The sequence below is a fragment of the Equus caballus genome, chromosome 3, assembly GCF_041296265.1.
Source record: "Equus caballus isolate H_3958 breed thoroughbred chromosome 3, TB-T2T, whole genome shotgun sequence".
NCBI classification, from domain to species: Eukaryota; Metazoa; Chordata; class Mammalia; order Perissodactyla; family Equidae; genus Equus; species Equus caballus.
This window is the reverse complement of record NC_091686.1, coordinates 123127817-123144745: the sequence shown is the minus strand read 5'-3', so window position 1 is coordinate 123144745 and position 16929 is coordinate 123127817. Positions and strand designations below refer to the sequence as shown.

Here is a 16929-nt window from a genome sequence, read left to right as displayed (position 1 = left end):
TTATCCACAGCGGTACTCCACAGAGATGAGGTCTGAAATATTGCTGAGTGATGTGCTTTGTTTCTTGCTTGCATTTGTTGATCATTACTGATGTGGTCCTTGGCTTTCTCCTGGGCTCACTGCTCTTCCAACTATTGGTAGGAATTATGATGTAGAGAGAAAGGCTGAGGGAGACTCCATTTCAGGATATTTTAGATTGAGATCATGAAACAGCAATCTGATTTTGATGTTTCAAGAATTGCAGCATTATTCACGGGCTGTCTTATTGCATTGCCATACTTCACAATGCTGTGAAATTAGTTTCGTGTACGTGGCCCATCAGCTTATCTCTGTCTTGGCTATGTTTAACAAATTGGATCACGTCAGCCTAAACAGGCTCTCGATAAACATTTAAAATCCTTTACAAATATTGCATCAACTCCAGTTTTTGTAAGACTGTGATAGAGCAATAAAAACATAGCCTTACCATGAGTAAGTTGAGTCTACAGTGAAATATGATTGTACTTTAGAGCATATTGAAAGCAAGATTAAAAAGGAGTAAAACAGTTGTATTGGTATACTGATTTTCAAGGTTCCAAGAATATTGTTAAGTGTGAGTAAAAGTGACCTGCTGGCAGAGAGGCTATCTGGGGTTTGAGTATCTGAAGCAGTGTCTTTTTTTTTTCTTTTTTAAATTGAGTTAAAAAACACATAAAGCAGTATCCGTTCAAGACTTTTTAATTAAAACTTGAAAAAGATGAGATTTGTCTTGCAAGTTCAGGCTCTTCTTTTTTTTTAAGTAGACTTTTAAATTTTAGAATACGGTAGTCCCCGTATCTGTGGTTTTGCTTTCTGTGGTTTCAATTTCCCACGGTCAGTCGCAGTCTGAAAATATTAAATGGAAAATTCCAGAAATAAACAATTCATAAGTTTTAAATTGCATGCCGTTCTGAGTAGTGTGATGAAATCTTGCCCTGTCCCATTCTGTCCCACTCAGGACGTGAATCATCCCTTTGTCCAGCGGTCCATGCTGTATAAACTACCCACCCGTTCATCACTTAGTAGCAGTCTAGGTTATCAGATTGACCTGCTGTATCACAGTGCTTGTTTTCAAGTGACCCTTATTTTACTTAATAATGACCTCAAGGCACGAGAGTAGTGATACTGGCAGTTTGGATATGCCAAAGAGAGGCCGTAAAATGCTTCCTTTAAGTGAAAAGGTGAAAGAAAGCTCTCTACTTAATAAGGAAAGAAAAAATTGTATGCTGAGGTTGCTAAGAACTGTTGTAACTTTTATTATGGTATGTTGTTAAAACTGTTCTATTTTATTATTAGTTATTGTTGTTAATCTCTGTGCCAAATTTATAAATGAAACTTTATCCTAGGTATGTATGTATCGGAAAAAACATAGTCTCTATATGGTTCCATACTATCCACAGTTTCAGGCATCATGGGGGTCTTGGAATGTATCCCCTGCAGATAAGGGGGGACTACTGTAGTTTTAGATTTACACAAAAATTACAAAGATAATATAAAGAGTTCCTGTGTACCTTACATTCGGTTAACCCAATTATTAGTGTTTTACATTACCACGGTTCATTTTTCACAATTAATGGATCAATATTGATATACTATTAACCTTAATTTTTATGTCATGTCTTTTTTCTGTTCCAGAATCCCATATAGGATACAAGATACCTCATTACATTTCGTTTTCATGTCTTAGGCTCCTCTTGGGTGTGACAGTCTCTCTTTTTTTTTACTCAGAAATTCTCCAGAATTTCAGAAACTTCTGGGCATCGCTATGGAACTTTTTCTGCTGTGCAGTGATGACGCAGAGTCAGATGTCAGGATGGTGGCTGACGAATGCCTCAACAAAGTCATAAAAGTAAGAATCCTGTGGACGGTGTTCTCCAAGCTGTAATTATTACAGACTCAGAGAGGAAACCATAATGGAGTGTTCTTTTGTTTTGAGTAGCAGAGTCCCTTAGGATGTCTGAACTTTTTTCATTCATGGTATGTGGTTTGGAGGTGCTCTGGTAGGTGCCAGTGTGCTTGCCACACCTGCTGAATCAGAAGGGACTGTGTTTACGCTTGTGCCTGTGCAGTGTGTAGGTCAGGGATGGGCACTGATGGTGGCCACTGGGTGCTCTTGGGGAGAATGTCACTACAGGCACCAACTTTTGATTGGCAAAGCCCAGAGAAACCCTCAGACTCTGAGAAGACAGAGGAATGGGTGAATAGAATCTGTCTTTGGTGTCTCTAGCCTCCTTTCTTTCATTTCCTTTCCCTGTTCCTCCTAAGACCTGGGTCAGTCAGTACTATTTGCAGGTGAAGACGTGAGTTCTATAGTAGATTAGCTGGACTTAGTGTGACGTAACTGGGGAGAAAGGAGTTCCCAGAAAAGAATGGTAAAGCCGGAAAGCCAAAGCCCCTTGGATGATAAGTGAGGTAAGGAGAGAGAAGGGTATACTTGTCTTCTGTTATGGCTCGCTTATGTAGTTTGTGCCCACGATCACCATAGCTTTCATCTACTGTTCCCTTTTTCTGTTTTCTGCTGCCATTGAGGATAAAGTCCTTCTTCCATAATTCTTGATGTATTGAAAAGCTATCCTTGTTTTTCTCATTCTGCCCCTTTCCTGGTGTGCATCCCCAACCCATCCTGGTCACCTTCTAGGCCACCTTTGAGTTTATGAACAGGCCTTTTGAATTGCGTGTCCAACTTTAGATATTCCCACTGTAGGCTAGCCAGCACCAAGGAAGGTTCTCTGATGTAGTTCTTGACACTTTCTCCAAAAACCATTTCTTGATAATGGTTGTGGAGAAAATGTACCTTACTTTCTCCTCTGCAGGGATCCTTGTTTATTGGATCTTTCCAGTCTTTCTTATTTTTCTCCACTGCTTTAAGTTCTACCCCTGAAATTTTGATAACGCTTTGAGAAGAGGCTGCATCTTCATTTTCCTTGAAGGCTCTCTTTCTAATAATATTTACTTGCCTAGATCAGCCAACAACTCCAACCTAACATAGGTTAGTTGACTAATTCCCTTCTCGTTAGGATTTTGAGAAACAAAATTGTTCTTTGGAGTCTTCCCAAGGCCTTTCTCTGGAGAGTGGTCACATTTTACATTGGCCAAGAAATTATCCTTCCTTTTTCCTTCATGGGTCCAGCCTTCCTCAGGCAGATGATCACCCCTTTACTCCTGTGTTTAAGGCGATTGAGGCCTCATTTCCCCGTGGATGTACGTAGATTTTGGAGTGAAAGAGACCTGCATTTGAATCTTGCCTCTGCCCTCTACTATCTGGACAACTTTGGGGAATGTATTTGATTTTATGAGCCTTCACTATAAAGGCAATCAGACAAGGTTTTGGCAGTGTGTGTCAGTGCTTGTATGTGTGAGGATCAAATGCAGTTATGTTCAAGATGTGCTTGGCATCATCCTGGCCACTTGCTGGTCCCCAGAGTGGTAAGACGTATTCTTATTGGTAATGAGATTCTTACATTCTTACCCAAAGAGATTGAGGGGCATGCGAGAGCACCAGCCACTCTCCATTTTCCGTCCTGTGGATTGCATGGTCTCCTGTTGCTCAAGGAGTCCGTCCCGTCTGGCAGCAGATCGTTTCTTGGCGAGTCATGCTTTCTGTGCTCAGGATGCTGGCTTCCCTGTGGCCACGGGACTCTAGCTCCCTCAGTCAGGAGCAGCCTTTGGGAGATCCCTCTTTCATCTCGTGGTAGGCACCTGGTCTTCCTTCACCTGCGTTTCATGCTTTTGCTTTCATCCCCCCTCCCAATATGATATAATGGCCAGTGGTCGTTTAACCTTATTCTCTATGCCAGATGGTCCATTGTGACATTCACATGTGCATGGGGTCCCACAGCGTACTTGCAGATATTTTTCAGTTACACTTACTTCTCTCCAGCACTAAATATCCTTGTTGCTTTTATTATTCCAATTGGCAGGACCAGGCTGGGCTTTTTCTGACATTTCAGTTCTCGAATTTTGACCCTTAGAATCAGAAAACCTAAAGAGGGCACCACATGTTACCTTGGTTCATGGCAAGAGAGGAATTAAGGAGGGCAGAAAGAACAGAGTGATCCCAAACTGCTCCGATTGGTCATTTTACACATAGGCGTTGTTCTGTTTTTAAGCCTGTCGTCTTCAGAAACCTGTTTCCAAGAACTGCTGGGCAGAATAGCTTGGTGTATGTTTGGGAATTGTGGGCCGTGACCCTGGGTCGTAACTTTAGGTCCTGGGTTCTCTTCCTGGCCATTTCCCTATTTCTTCCCTTTTCCTGTTCTTTGTTTCTAGTCTCCCAGTGCAGAGATTCCAGCTTCTCATGTTATGCCCCTGAACATGGGATGAGGTCAGTCTCTCTAAACCTCCTCTTTCTCCTTAAAGTTGGGCATCACGGGGTTTGGCTGTGCTCAAATTTCTGCTTCCTCAAATGCTGTAGACTCAGGTTCAGCAGGCTGGGAGTGAGATCAGGGTCTGGCCAGATTTGTTCTCATTGTGGCAGAGGAAGGACATGTTTGGGAGAATGTGGATGGCCCTAGGCCAGGGTTGGGCAGGAACACAGGAGGAGTCCCTTAGGAGTCAGGTTCCAGACTTTAGTTTTCTAATGAGTATTGTTATATGCTTATGATAAGGACCAGACTCTATATGACCCAAGAAAATGGAGCACATTTTGCTTTTCATTTATGCAGGAAAATGCACTGGGGATCTGCTTCAGCCTGACATCATGCCCCTGCCCTCAAGTATTTTACGTCTTGGGGAGGAAGCATGTTTATACTGAAATAACTTAATGCGTAGTATAAACTCTAAGTTCTGAGAGATGTTGACAACTCATCACGGCAGTCAGGAGGCTGAGATGATTTCTGATGAGGGAGGCAGAAAAGGCTTCCTCGAGGCGGTGGCTAGTAGGTGAGCGTGGAGATTCGGGACCTTCTTAACCACTGCAGCATCCTGCCTCTAGGGGGCACCAGGAAACCTCCATAGGCTCACAGAGGAGGGTGGCCCCGGTGTGTGCTGCCAGAGAATGGGAGGTGTCGAGGGTGAGTTCAAGGGGTTCGTACTTTACTTGGTAGAGAATGAGGAGTTCTTGAAGATTTTTGATGTGGTCTGATGAGTGCTTTATTTAGGAAGAGTAACATGGTGACAACGTGTAGCCTGCCTTAGAGGCTGAGTAGTCCAGGGAAGAGAGTGGAGTCTAGAACTAGGATGGTGGCATTGGGAATGCCCCTGAGGAGACAGCTGAGCGCGTGCCTGCTTCAGTGTGGAGGTGGGTTCAGCAGCAAGGAGGGATCAGATGGTATATTACCATCACCCAGTGGCTGTGAGAGCTGATGTTGTGCTATTGTTAGGGGTTTGAGGTTTGGTTTTTCTCTTGTTATAAAATGTTTGATATTAGTTTATAAAACAAAATAAAACTTTAATATGTCTCCTAGTTTTATTTGCAAAGTAGCGTGGGTTTCTTTTCCTCTTTTTTTAAAGGAAGCCAGAGGTCCAGTCTCCCCTCCATGTTGAAATACCCAGACCCCTGTCCTCACACCCCTCCTGCCTGGGTCATCTTCACTATGGGAATACTTTATCATGGAGGTCTGGGGCTCTGGCTGTTCCCACCACTTCTGGCCAGTCTCTCTTTTGTTTTAAAGATTGGCACCTGACCTAACATCTGTTGCCAATGTTTGTTTTTTCTTTTTCTCCCCAAAGTCCCCCAGTACATAGTTGTATATTCTAGTTGTAAGTCCTTCTGGTTGTGCTATGTGGGATGCTGCCTTAGCATGGCCTGATGAGTGGTGCCATGTCTGTGCCCAGGGTCTGAGCCAGCAAAACCCTGGGCCACTGAGGCAGAGGGTGCAAACTTAACCACTTAGCCACTTGGCCGGCCTCTGCAAAGTAGTGTTTTAACATATGTTTGTCCATTTTGGTTTGCTCCGTTAAGGATTTTTAGTACAAACTGAAACAACAGAATTAGGATTTAAAAATTTCTGAGACATTATCATACTTCAGAACCTCCCAAAGTGTGATTCTGCTTTTGATTTTCAAGCTCACTGAACCAGTAGGTGACCTCACATGAGTTTACTAAGACCAGTTTGGTTTGTAGACATCAGATGCTGTATATCACATGAAAGAAGGAGGGCTTTTCTGTTGAGGCTTGTTTACATCTTTCCTTCCTCTCTTCTTGGTGGACAAGACATTGGCAATACCCTTTCAGAAGAGAGGGTTCCTACAGGTGAGAGTAGGGCACAGAAGTTTTTCCTCTCCCTTCCTTCCATCTTGAGAAGCCCTCTCTAACATGAACTTTGTGTTGCCATCAGCCATTCTTATGGGGTTGAAGTTGGCCACATGGCCACTTGTTTTGGTTTGGCCCATAACTGACCAGGGAGGGGACGAGAAATGTGCTGTGAGGAGCGTGAGGCTCCCAACTGCCACTGGGTTCAGAGGGTCACTGGGGCCGTGGGGCTAGGAGCATCTGTGCATCAAGGGAGGACCAGACCTTCAGAAAGGACGTGGGCTTCTGCATCAAGAGGTGTGTTCCTAGAGCGACAGGCTCTCGTCTTAAAGTACACCCACTGCTTCCCTGGCACTGCAGACTGGAGGGCATTGCTAATGTTGGATCATTCAACAGAGTGTACTTCAATGAAGAAAGAAACTTTTCAGGTTATTCTTTTACTCATTGAATATTAAAGATTTAATATAAGAACTGTAGATTTGATTTGAACCATCTACCATTTAAGTTTGTTATTGTGTAGTATTTGATTGTAATAAAAGTTTAATTCTTTTCCCAACATTTTTTTATTCAAGTGAATGACCTGTATTTAGTTTATTCAGTAACTTCCTGCATATATATGCTCCTTTCTTAATGAATAGGTTCTTAGTTTAGTTGCTATTATATTCTACTTTGCCCCCAAATTGGCATTTTAGTTGCCTTTTAGTTTTCTTTAGAACTGCTAGTGGAATGTGTCTTCCATGAACAAATCTCTTGTGTTTTGTTGTAGGCTTTGATGGATTCTAATCTTCCAAGGTTACAGTTAGAACTCTATAAGGAAATTAAAAAGGTAGGCCTTTATTTTACATTATTGAAAAAATGGTACTGTTTCACTGTATTGAGCAGTATATGTGAAATTTTATCTTTTATTTTATAAGTAAAAATGTTAGAAGGAAATGCTGTTTGGTAAAATGGACTGTTGTTTCACTTTTCTTCATAAGGTCATTCTTCATTATTTATTAGATGAGATGGGAATTAAAAGTGGTAATTTATTTTTTGTATCTTTATCACTCAAGTCCACTAGACTTTAAAATTTCTCAAGTAGATGTGCACTTGAGTGGTCTTTTCTCTGAAAATAGAAATTAACAGTAAAAAAATGCTTTCGTTCATATGAAGTCCTCTTGGTAACTACTGTCTGTGACTGAAATATAACATGCCACTCATTAAATCCACTCAGAACGGTGCTCCTCGGAGCCTGCGTGCTGCCCTGTGGAGGTTTGCTGAGCTGGCTCACCTAGTTCGGCCTCAGAAATGCAGGTAAATTGTACGCTCTGGATTATTATGAGAATTTTTTTTGGTGGAGGACTAGCTCCTATGGACTCTTTACATCTCTCAGCTCAGATGTCACTTCTTCAGGGGTCTTCCCTGTCTGCCCTGTCTCAAGTTGCCCGCCTTTGCCCCTCCAAATTGCAGTTGATGTTGTCCTGTTTATTTTTTCTTTGTAGCACCTATTCCTTTCAGAGGTATTCTCAACGCACTTTATCAGTGTACTTGTTGCCACCCTCCCCCAAGAGACATGGGAGATGTACGGCCCAGGACAGCAGAGTCTTCCCTGTCTGTTCCCTGCTGCAGCCCAACACCGATAACGGTGTCTGCAGATGGTAGTCGCTGACGGGATACTTGTCAAATGCTCTAAGATTGAGTACCAACCTCATTATCGCTTCCAGGAATTATAGAAAAATATGCCTTGTTTATTACATGGGTTAAAAGTATGAATGTTAAACTATGAATAAAGTTTTGAGTAGTTGAAACAGTTCTATCTTAATGGGTTAAAAAACAAAAGGACCACAATTTTCAACTCCTTCCTTCTCTCCTAACAAGCAAAATGTTCTGATGTCCACAGACCCTTAGCTCTGTCCTTGGGGATCTGGTGGAGTGGCCAAAACCCTCACTATTAATATGAGACAATGATTTATTCCACTGAGTTTGATTTTAATAAGAATCTTATATGGCTGTAGAGATACAATCAATAAGGAAATTTCTTTTTATAAAACTTTTTTTTTTTACTATCCTTATTTTGAAAAATTTGTAATATTTCTAAAACAACACATCCGAAGTTCTCCACACAGCAGCCAAAGTTGACCTTAAAAAAATGTGATTGGGTCATGTTGTTCCCTTACTTAAACTCTGCTCATTTCCCAGAGCTGTTCAGATAAAACCCAGACTTCACACCGAGGCGCAGGGAGATCTTGTCCCCAGGGGCCCCCATCACCTAAGACACTTTCTCTTGACTCATTGGCCTGATTTTACTTCTTCAGAAAATCAGATTCTCTTCCTCCTGATGGCTGGTTTGGTTTCTTCCCTCAGGTCTCAGCAAAAACTTCATGTCCTTGGAGAGGCTGGCCTAGCCTCCCTAATGTGATCCCAGCTGTAGACCCACTTGTTGCCCATCTCTGCCACTAGAGGGCGCCTGCCACCTTCGCCAGGTGTTGGCTCAGGGAATGCCCGTGGTGTTGGCCTCTGTCCTGTGACTCGCTTCTCTCTGGTCCTACATGCTCTGCTTTTTCTCTCTGGAGGGCCAAGTCTTAGCTCTAAGGCTTTATTTAATTTGAACACCTTAAAAACTTTTTTGTAATGCTCCATTTTCAAAAAAGCCTTATTCTCACCTCTTGACTTTTATTTCCTAGGTGGTATTTTCGTATATTATCTATTATTTTCTAATTTAAAATGAGTATTTACTAACTGTTATAACTTACTGTAAATAATTTTCAAAACAAGCTTTTTGGAATCCTCTGTGATTATAAGAGAAATGAAGTGTGTCTCCCAAAGTTTGAACTTCATCTGCATTTATCCTGTTCTTTTAGCTAAGGTTTGTCCACGTTCCATTAAGAGCTGTATAGCATTTAAAAACTGGCTTTTCCCTAACAGGTACTAAACTAATTGCTTATATTTCTCATTAAATTCATTTTAATTTATGTCCTTTGCACATATGCAGGCCTTACTTGGTAAACCTTTTGCCTTGCCTGACTCGAACAAGCAAAAGACCTGAGGAATCTGTTCAGGAGACCTTGGCTACAGCTATACCCAAAATTATGGCTTCTTTTGGGAATTTTGCAAATGACAATGAAATTAAGGTATGATTGTTACTTCAAGTCACAAACATGAGAAAGAATCTTGTGGGGAGTTAGGTTTTGGGGACAGGTGGTCATTTGAGAGTACTTGTTGACTTGTGTTATGCTTCATAATTTGGATTAAAATCTGTTATTTTGTAGCACACCAAGAGCTTCTTTCCACTTGTGCTTTCTTACTGTGGGGTGAAAAGTTGAATAGGGGGGTGGTTTATAGATGCAAATTCCAAAGGCATTGTTTGAGATTGATTTTTAGTGTATAGATTGACTCTTAACCTAGTTGAGAGAAGGCGACTGTCCTGGGACGGCAGGTGGGAGAGGACTCACTGCTGGCACCTTGTGGGAGCTGCAGCTGCTGGGGCCGCTGGACTTCCTCTTTGTCCTCGCCCCAGTAAGCGGCCTTTACACTCGCTTTAGTGTTTTGTGTATAATGTCCAGAAATTGTGGCCCTGAGTATTACAGATTCTGGATCTCTTCCTTTTTGTGGGTCAGTCCTGTATTAGTATTTCTTTTGATATTTCTCTCCACATTTCTAAATAACATGCTTACACTGCTAGTTTTGGATCTTTTGATTTTTTACTGTGGAAGAAGTGAATTTAGCTCTGACCCTTCTCCTATCTTTTCGCTATAGTTATATATCAGTGTTCAGTGTGTACATTCTTATGCCGAAGTAAATAAGTCACAGCTAGTTGTGTTCTGTGCTATGATTATCTTTCTTTGTACAACTTTTTGGGTTTTTGGAGTTAATAATTGCTTCTTTTCCACTTGCTTATTATTCTTTGGCCATTTATGTCTTCTTGCACCTTCCAGTAGCTTTGTAAAATGTGTGTCAATACAATTTTCGACATGACAGATAATTTATTGGATCCATTTCCTCCAGCAGAGTCATCTGTCTTAGAATTCTCTAGCTGTCTGCTCCAGCCTGGTCAGGATGCTCTCTATGTCTCTTGCACAGTGGTATCTAAGCACTTTTCTTTGCTGTCACCCTGGGAATTCCTGTTGCTGCTCTCCTGTTGGTGCCCAGTTCCTGGATGCCATGTCTTTGTCTTTCTAGGCTCACTCCCTTGTTTTGATGAAACACACCCTCTAGCAGCTTCCTGAGAAAGCAGGACTGGGGGTAAATTGTTTGAGATTTTGCATTCGTAAAGGTGCTTCCAGTCCTCCCTCACACTTGGCTGGGTATAGAGCTCTGGGTTGGAAATCATCTTCCTTCAGGAATGTAAAGGCTTTGTTTCTCTGATAGTCTTCAGGGTGGTGATCGAGAAGACCTCCTTCCTTAGCCTCTGAATGTGTCCTTCTCTGGAAGCTTTTTATTGTTTGGTATGGGGAGGAGTGCTGGGTGCTTGGTAGCCTTTAACTTGGAACATTTATCCTTCAACTCTGGGAAGTGTCTTTATGTGTCTTTGACCAGCTGCCCATGTTTGTTTTCTCTGAAATTCATTAGTTAGGTGTTGGACCTCCTAGACTGATGCACATTTGTGTTATCTTTTTTTTTTTAAATAAAAATTGGTCCTGAGCTAACGTCTGTTGCCAATTTTTTTTCTTCTTTCCCCTAAAGCCCCCTGGTACATAGTTGTATATTCTAGTTGTAGGTCCTTCTAGTTGTGCTGTGTAGACACCGCCTCACTAAGGCTTGATGCGTGGTGCTAGATCTGCACCCAGGATCCGAACCGGTGAGACCCTGGGCCGCCGAAGCGGAGCATGTGAGCTTAACCACTCGGCCACAGGGCTGGCCCCTGTGTTATCTTTTATTTCTATTTTCCTTTTTTTTGTCCCCTACTTTCTAGGAGATGTCCTTGTCAAACCGTTCTGTTGAATTTTTGTTCCTGCTCCTGTGTTAATTTCTTTTTTTTGTTTTGCTTTTTCACCCCAAATCCCCCCAGTACACAGCTGTGTATTTTTTATTTGTGGGTCCTTCTAGTTGTGGCCTGTCAGGTGCTGCCTCAACATGGCCTGATGAGTGGTGCCATGTCTGCGCCCAGGATCCCAACCTGCGAAACCCTGGGCCACTGAAGCAGAGTGTGTGAACTTAACCACTCTGCCATGGGGCCAGCCCCTGTGTTTTTAATTTCTAAGAGCTCTTTCTTGTGTTCAGAATGCTCATGTTTTCTGACATCCTCTTCTTGTTTCATGAATGCACTCTTATCTTTCTGAGGATATTATATTTTCTTGACAACTTCCTTTGACCTCTGCATTGTCTGTTTCTTCTGATTTCCTCTGTTCTGTTTGTTCTGGTCTTTCTCTTTTATGTGAGCAGTTGTCCACGTAGATTTGAATGAGACCCTAAAAAGCTTATTGAAAGCAATCGTGTGGCATGGTTTGTCCCCTGGTGGGCTTCCCGAGGTGATGGATGGTGAGCCTGCTTTTCCACTGTGGATCTTTAAATGTCAGTATAAGTAAGTCTTTTCCTCTTGAGCCAGTCAATATCCCTAGAGAAAAATTCTTCAATCTCCTGCTTGGGGCCATAAGCCTGGCTGTATTTGTCCTGGGACCCTGGGGTGGAAGGGGGTTAACAGCCTCACTGGTCAGAATTCAGACTTTTTCTTAATTTCTCTGTTGTCTCTCTGTGCCTCATGGCTGTCCTCAGCTGTGCCAGCATCTCTGGAGATTATGCCCCAGTCTTTGCAGGGGACGGAGAAGGGAAGGCCATGTCCTGGGCCACCTGGATGGGAGGGGAGACTTGGGGTTCAGTAGTTGGTCGTTTGCACAAGGAGCAGTTAGACAAGCAGCTGTTTCATCCCTGCAGTCACTCCACTTTCAGATGTCTCTGGCGCCTGCCAAGCCTAAGATTTTCTTGGAGTTCTGTGGCTTGAGTGAGCTTGCTTTTTGTTGGTGGCCTTCAGACCTCCTCCCCTAACTCCCAAAAAAGCTTGCATGTGAACTTCAGTTACTGTGATTCAGTCAGTTACCACTTGTTTACTTTCTAGCATCCAAAATTTGTTGATGCCTCTAGTCTGCTCGTGTTCCTGTCCTGTTCTTCTTGTCCTTGTAAGCTTATGTTTGTTAGAACTTGTGCACCTGATTCTGGTGGAGTATCTGGGTAGCCGAGATTTGCATGTCCAATCCAGGCTGCTTGATCAGGAGTCTCCTTACCTCTGGTGTCCTCTCCTCCTCCAGATACCTGCCAGAGACTGAGAATATGAGGTTTTTATTTTACTCACATGTAATATATATACGGGACAGTACATAAATCATAGGTGAATCATCACAAAGTGAACTTACCCTGTAACCACCACCCAGGTCTAGAAATAGAATATAACCAGCATCCCAGGAGCCCCCTTATACTCTCTCCCTGTCACTGCTCCCTGCTTCCTCCTCAAAGGTAATCACTGACGTGGCTTCTAATGCCATGGAGTCTGTTTTTAAATTCTATACAAGTCGAAGTGTATAAGTATGTTTTCTTTCTGTCTATTTTCTGTTTTTGTTCAATGTTAAGTTTGTGAGTTTTTTTCATGTGTTTGTGTGTATTAGTACTTCGTGCAGTTTTTATAGCTGCCTAGCGGTTCTGTTGTATGAATATGCCACAGTGTATCATTTTACTGTACCTGGACATTGGATTGTTTGTAGTTTTAAGCTATTGTGAAGGGTGCTGCCGTATCTGTTCTTGTACATGTCTTTTGGAGCACAGTTACGGCTTTATGTTGTGGATATCTGCAAGTGGATTTGCTGGGCTACAGGGTGTGTGTATTTCAACTTCGGTAGATACTGTCAAGCAGCTCTCCTAAGTGGCCGTACTACCATCAGTGGTGCGCAAGAATTCCAGCAGCTCTGCATCCTCACTAACGTCAGGATTGTTGGTCCTTTTGAGTTTAGCCATTCTGATGAGTAGGTTCTGGCATCACATTTTAATTTCCATTTCCATTCCCTAAAGTGCTTTTCACTCTAAAGTTGAATGATTTTTGCATCTTTTCCCTTTTGAAGTACTCTTAAAAATATGTCATCATGTGTGTTTTGAAAAGTGGAGCTATCTGACCTAAAATCTAGCGCCCTTCCTCATTGTGAGAAGACCTTTTAAGCGTGGTCTAGGTACCTCCTGCCAACTGCCTTTCTACGAGGCATTCTCAGGATTGTGGGATTTGACCTGAGAAGACCCCCTCAAGCTCTCAAACTCAATTTTATTATTTATTATTCCAAAATATTTAAGTTCACCAGGGGCTGACTTCATAATAAGGTTTAGCTTTCATTGTGCTTATAAATTTAGACTAATATAGAATGATTCTTAATTTACTATTTCAATGATGTATATGTGTGTATTTTCACTCAAGATAGTTCTTTAATATGCCAGTATCTTTTCCTGGAGCTAAAAAAATTTGTCAGATTTAACCCAGTTGACTTGGTTGTCTGAGTGGTATCTCAGGGGAGAAACTGGAGGCTCTGGGGGTGTCCTCTGGCCAGGGGTCTGGTTCTTTGCCTCTCTGGTTTCAGAGATTTAATCTGTAAATTTGCTGAGAGTTGATGAGCCTCTGAGAAGCAGTTTATGCTAAGCACACTCTTAAGGAGAAGCTTATTGATGTCAGGTACTAACCAGTCTGTAATTTGCTGCTTGTTTGCCTATGGTCCTACCTCCAGTAGTGAGACCCTATTGAAGTCCCTGACTCAGTCAGTAATGCTCAGTGCATGCCACACAATGACTGGAACCAAGTTGTTGCTCAGAGCATAGTTTAGAATAATGGAAAATGGATGTTCTTAAGTAATATGGTCACCAAACTCATGCAGCTAGATGGTCACCCTTTTTCATTCTTGGGATATTTTTGTTAGGACCTAAATGGCAACAGTTAGAATTATAGCACTCCCTTCTTCGGGTTGTCCTGTAGGTGCAGTGGTAAAGTCTTATTGTCTAACTTTTTAGGAAAACACTTGTGGGCAGTATGCTGTCACAGTGCAGTTAAGTTGCAAGCTATCCGTTAGGCCAAGACATTGCTGTAGTTGGCTAATATTCTTTTCTCCTTGACCTCATTATTTGTTGACTTTTTTTTACTACCTTTATTTTAAATAGTGTCTTTTATTGACCCTGTCCCCAAATACTGTGAGTACACCTTTGCTAGAAGCTGAGGCTTTCACTGTTGCATAGAGGATGTAGATGCTGAGCAAGTCCCTACTTGCAGCTTGTAAGGGAGTAAATAGACTACACATTTGCAGACTGTTCTGAAATATCCCAAATTTAGGTGCTTCCATTCAGCTATAGGAAAGTCTCAAATTATTTATAATTTATACTGTATAAGAATTTGGGGCAAATTAAGTTTTTGAAATACATGATAAGCTTCATAGGCATTTCACCATCTGTCTGCTTGGATTTTTGCTTCCCTAGGTTCTGTTAAAGGCTTTCATAGCAAATCTGAAGTCAAGCTCCCCTACCATTCGGCGGACAGCAGCTGGCTCAGCAGTGAGCATCTGTCAGCACTCAAGAAGGACGCAGTATTTTTATACCTGGCTACTAAATGTACTCTTAGGTAAGATGCAGGCAATATTAGTGATTTTCCCCATGGTATGGTGGAGTCTCTAGCATTTACTTGAATGCTTTGAAATTCTTTAAAATCGGACAGTCCCTCAGCTTCCGGACCAGGCCTCTGGCACTGGCTGACTGGTAAGTGGGGACTAGGAGCCCATGTGGGTCTGTGTGAGGATTAGGAAAAGTCTCCTCATCCTTTGTGCTGAAGTACAGGTGCTGCCATGCCCAAGGACATCTAGCTGGGCTGTGTGTATGGGCCAGTTTGCAGCTCCACCCTCCTTCCTGGGCTTGGCCCTCTATGAGCCAAACTGCACAGCCGTACGTGGTAGCTCTTGAGTGCAGTGAGGCCCTGAGGCTTGAAGGTCCCTGCATGTTTTCTGTATAGGTGTAGGTCTGCTAACAATTCCTTCTGTACTTGGGGTAATTGTGGAAATCATCACTCGCAAGTACTGAAGAGAGCATATGGACATTTGATGTGAAAGAACTGCCCGACTTCAAATGCAATAAAACTCACTGTCAAGGGCCTTGCTAAGCTAAGGATTTAGAGGTCTTCCTTAATGTTACTCCTGGATTTTGGCCAAACAATGAGATACACTGTATATTTTTTCACAGTAATGTTTGTGCCATCTTTATCCCTCACTGCCAGCCTCATAAGGTTCTACTGTGGATCTCTTTTTAACAATGTAGACATGAATCTCCAAGCAGTGAATCCGATGTTAAGAAATCTTGTTGCTGCCTTTGTAGGTTTGCTAGTTCCTGTCGAGGATGAACACTCCACCCTCCTGATTCTTGGAGTGCTGCTCACATTGCGGTATTTGGTGCCCTTGCTACAGCAGCAGGTCAAGGACACAAGCCTGAAAGGCAGCTTTGGGGTGACACGGAAAGAAATGGAAGTCTCTCCCTCGACAGAGCAGCTTGTCCAGGTAGCAACCACGTGGTTTACTCAGTACCTATACATAAATGACTGACATTTAGTGAATCAAATAATTTGCAAGAGAAGTGGTGAAACCGAGGGTTAAGAGCTAAACCTCCTGGTTCAGGTCCTAGCTCATGACTCCTAATTATGTGACCTCCATATGGCAGTGATGTGAGAGTAAAAGGAAGGTAATCTCTTATAATGTTACCAAGAATGTTACAGAAACCGCTTAACCCCTGCCTGTCACAGAGAACACTGTTGCCCCATTTCTAAAACCGGGGCTCATGAAATGTGTTCATCGTGCAGTGAATATTTATTGAGCACCCACTACATTCTAGGCACTGGGAGAGGTGCTGGGGGTACAATGGTGAGCATTTCGGATGCAGTGGTCTGGTACTGTAGTCTACACACCCAGAGAGGTGGGAACATGGTCCATTGGGGTGGAGGAATAAAATGTTACAACTTCTCTTTCCTATGCAGAGAAATCCTGCAATAATTCTCATGCACAGTCATGTGCTGCATAATAATGTTTTGGTCAACGACAGACTGCATATACGATGGTGGTCTCATGAGATTAGTACCATGTAGCCTAGGTGTGTAGTAGGCTATACCATCTAGGTTTGTGTAAGGACACTCTGTGGTGTTTGCACAACAATGAAATCACCTAACAATGCATTTCTCAGAACACATCTCTGTGATTGGGTGACACATGACTGTCATGTGATTGGCAGTTGATTTCAGTTCTTTGCAGTGAGTTCACCCAGGTTATTTTGTCAACCTTGTAACAATGCAGCTGCATTTTAAGCAATTGGATTTTGGGAACTTTATTTGAAATGTTATGTTAGGGGGCTGGCCTGGTGGTGTAGTGGTTAAGTTCCCTCACTCTGCTTCAACAGCCAGCGTTCGTGGGTTTGGATCCTGGGTGCAGACCTACACACCACTCAATGAGCCACGCTGTGGCAGCAGTCCTCATACAAAAAGTAGAGGAAGATTGGCACAGATGTTGGCTCAGCAACAATCTTCCTCAAGCAAAAAGAGGAAAATTGGCAACAGATGTTAGCTCAGGGCCGATCTTCCTCACACACACACACACACACACACACACACACACACACAAAAGTTATGTTAGGTTCATACCATATTTAATGTACTGGATGCTATTGAAGCCCTTACCCTTTCTATAAGTTAAATAGTTACATGGCATCTACAGGAGTCGAGGCACACGACCCGGCATCTTGAGAGGGGTGCC

The 16929-nt window shown here is 42.6% G+C and overlaps 1 protein-coding gene across 4 annotated transcripts in view; it reads left to right on the top strand.

The window, feature by feature from the left end:
- HTT (huntingtin) overlaps positions 1–16929 on the top strand; it is a 165625-nt gene that overhangs the window by 24480 nt on the left and 124216 nt on the right. For all 4 annotated transcript variants that reach the window (XR_011437274.1, XM_023638468.2, XM_023638466.2 and 1 more), the window contains exons 3-8: positions 1747–1867; positions 6978–7037; positions 7425–7504; positions 9183–9321; positions 14624–14765; positions 15509–15687. Coding sequence is in view for 3 of the 4 variants with exons in the window: in XM_023638468.2 (XP_023494236.2) it covers positions 1747–1867; positions 6978–7037; positions 7425–7504; positions 9183–9321; positions 14624–14765; positions 15509–15687 (721 nt within the window). In the remaining variant the exon portion in view is untranslated. The remainder of the gene's footprint in view (positions 1–1746; positions 1868–6977; positions 7038–7424; positions 7505–9182; positions 9322–14623; positions 14766–15508; positions 15688–16929) is intronic.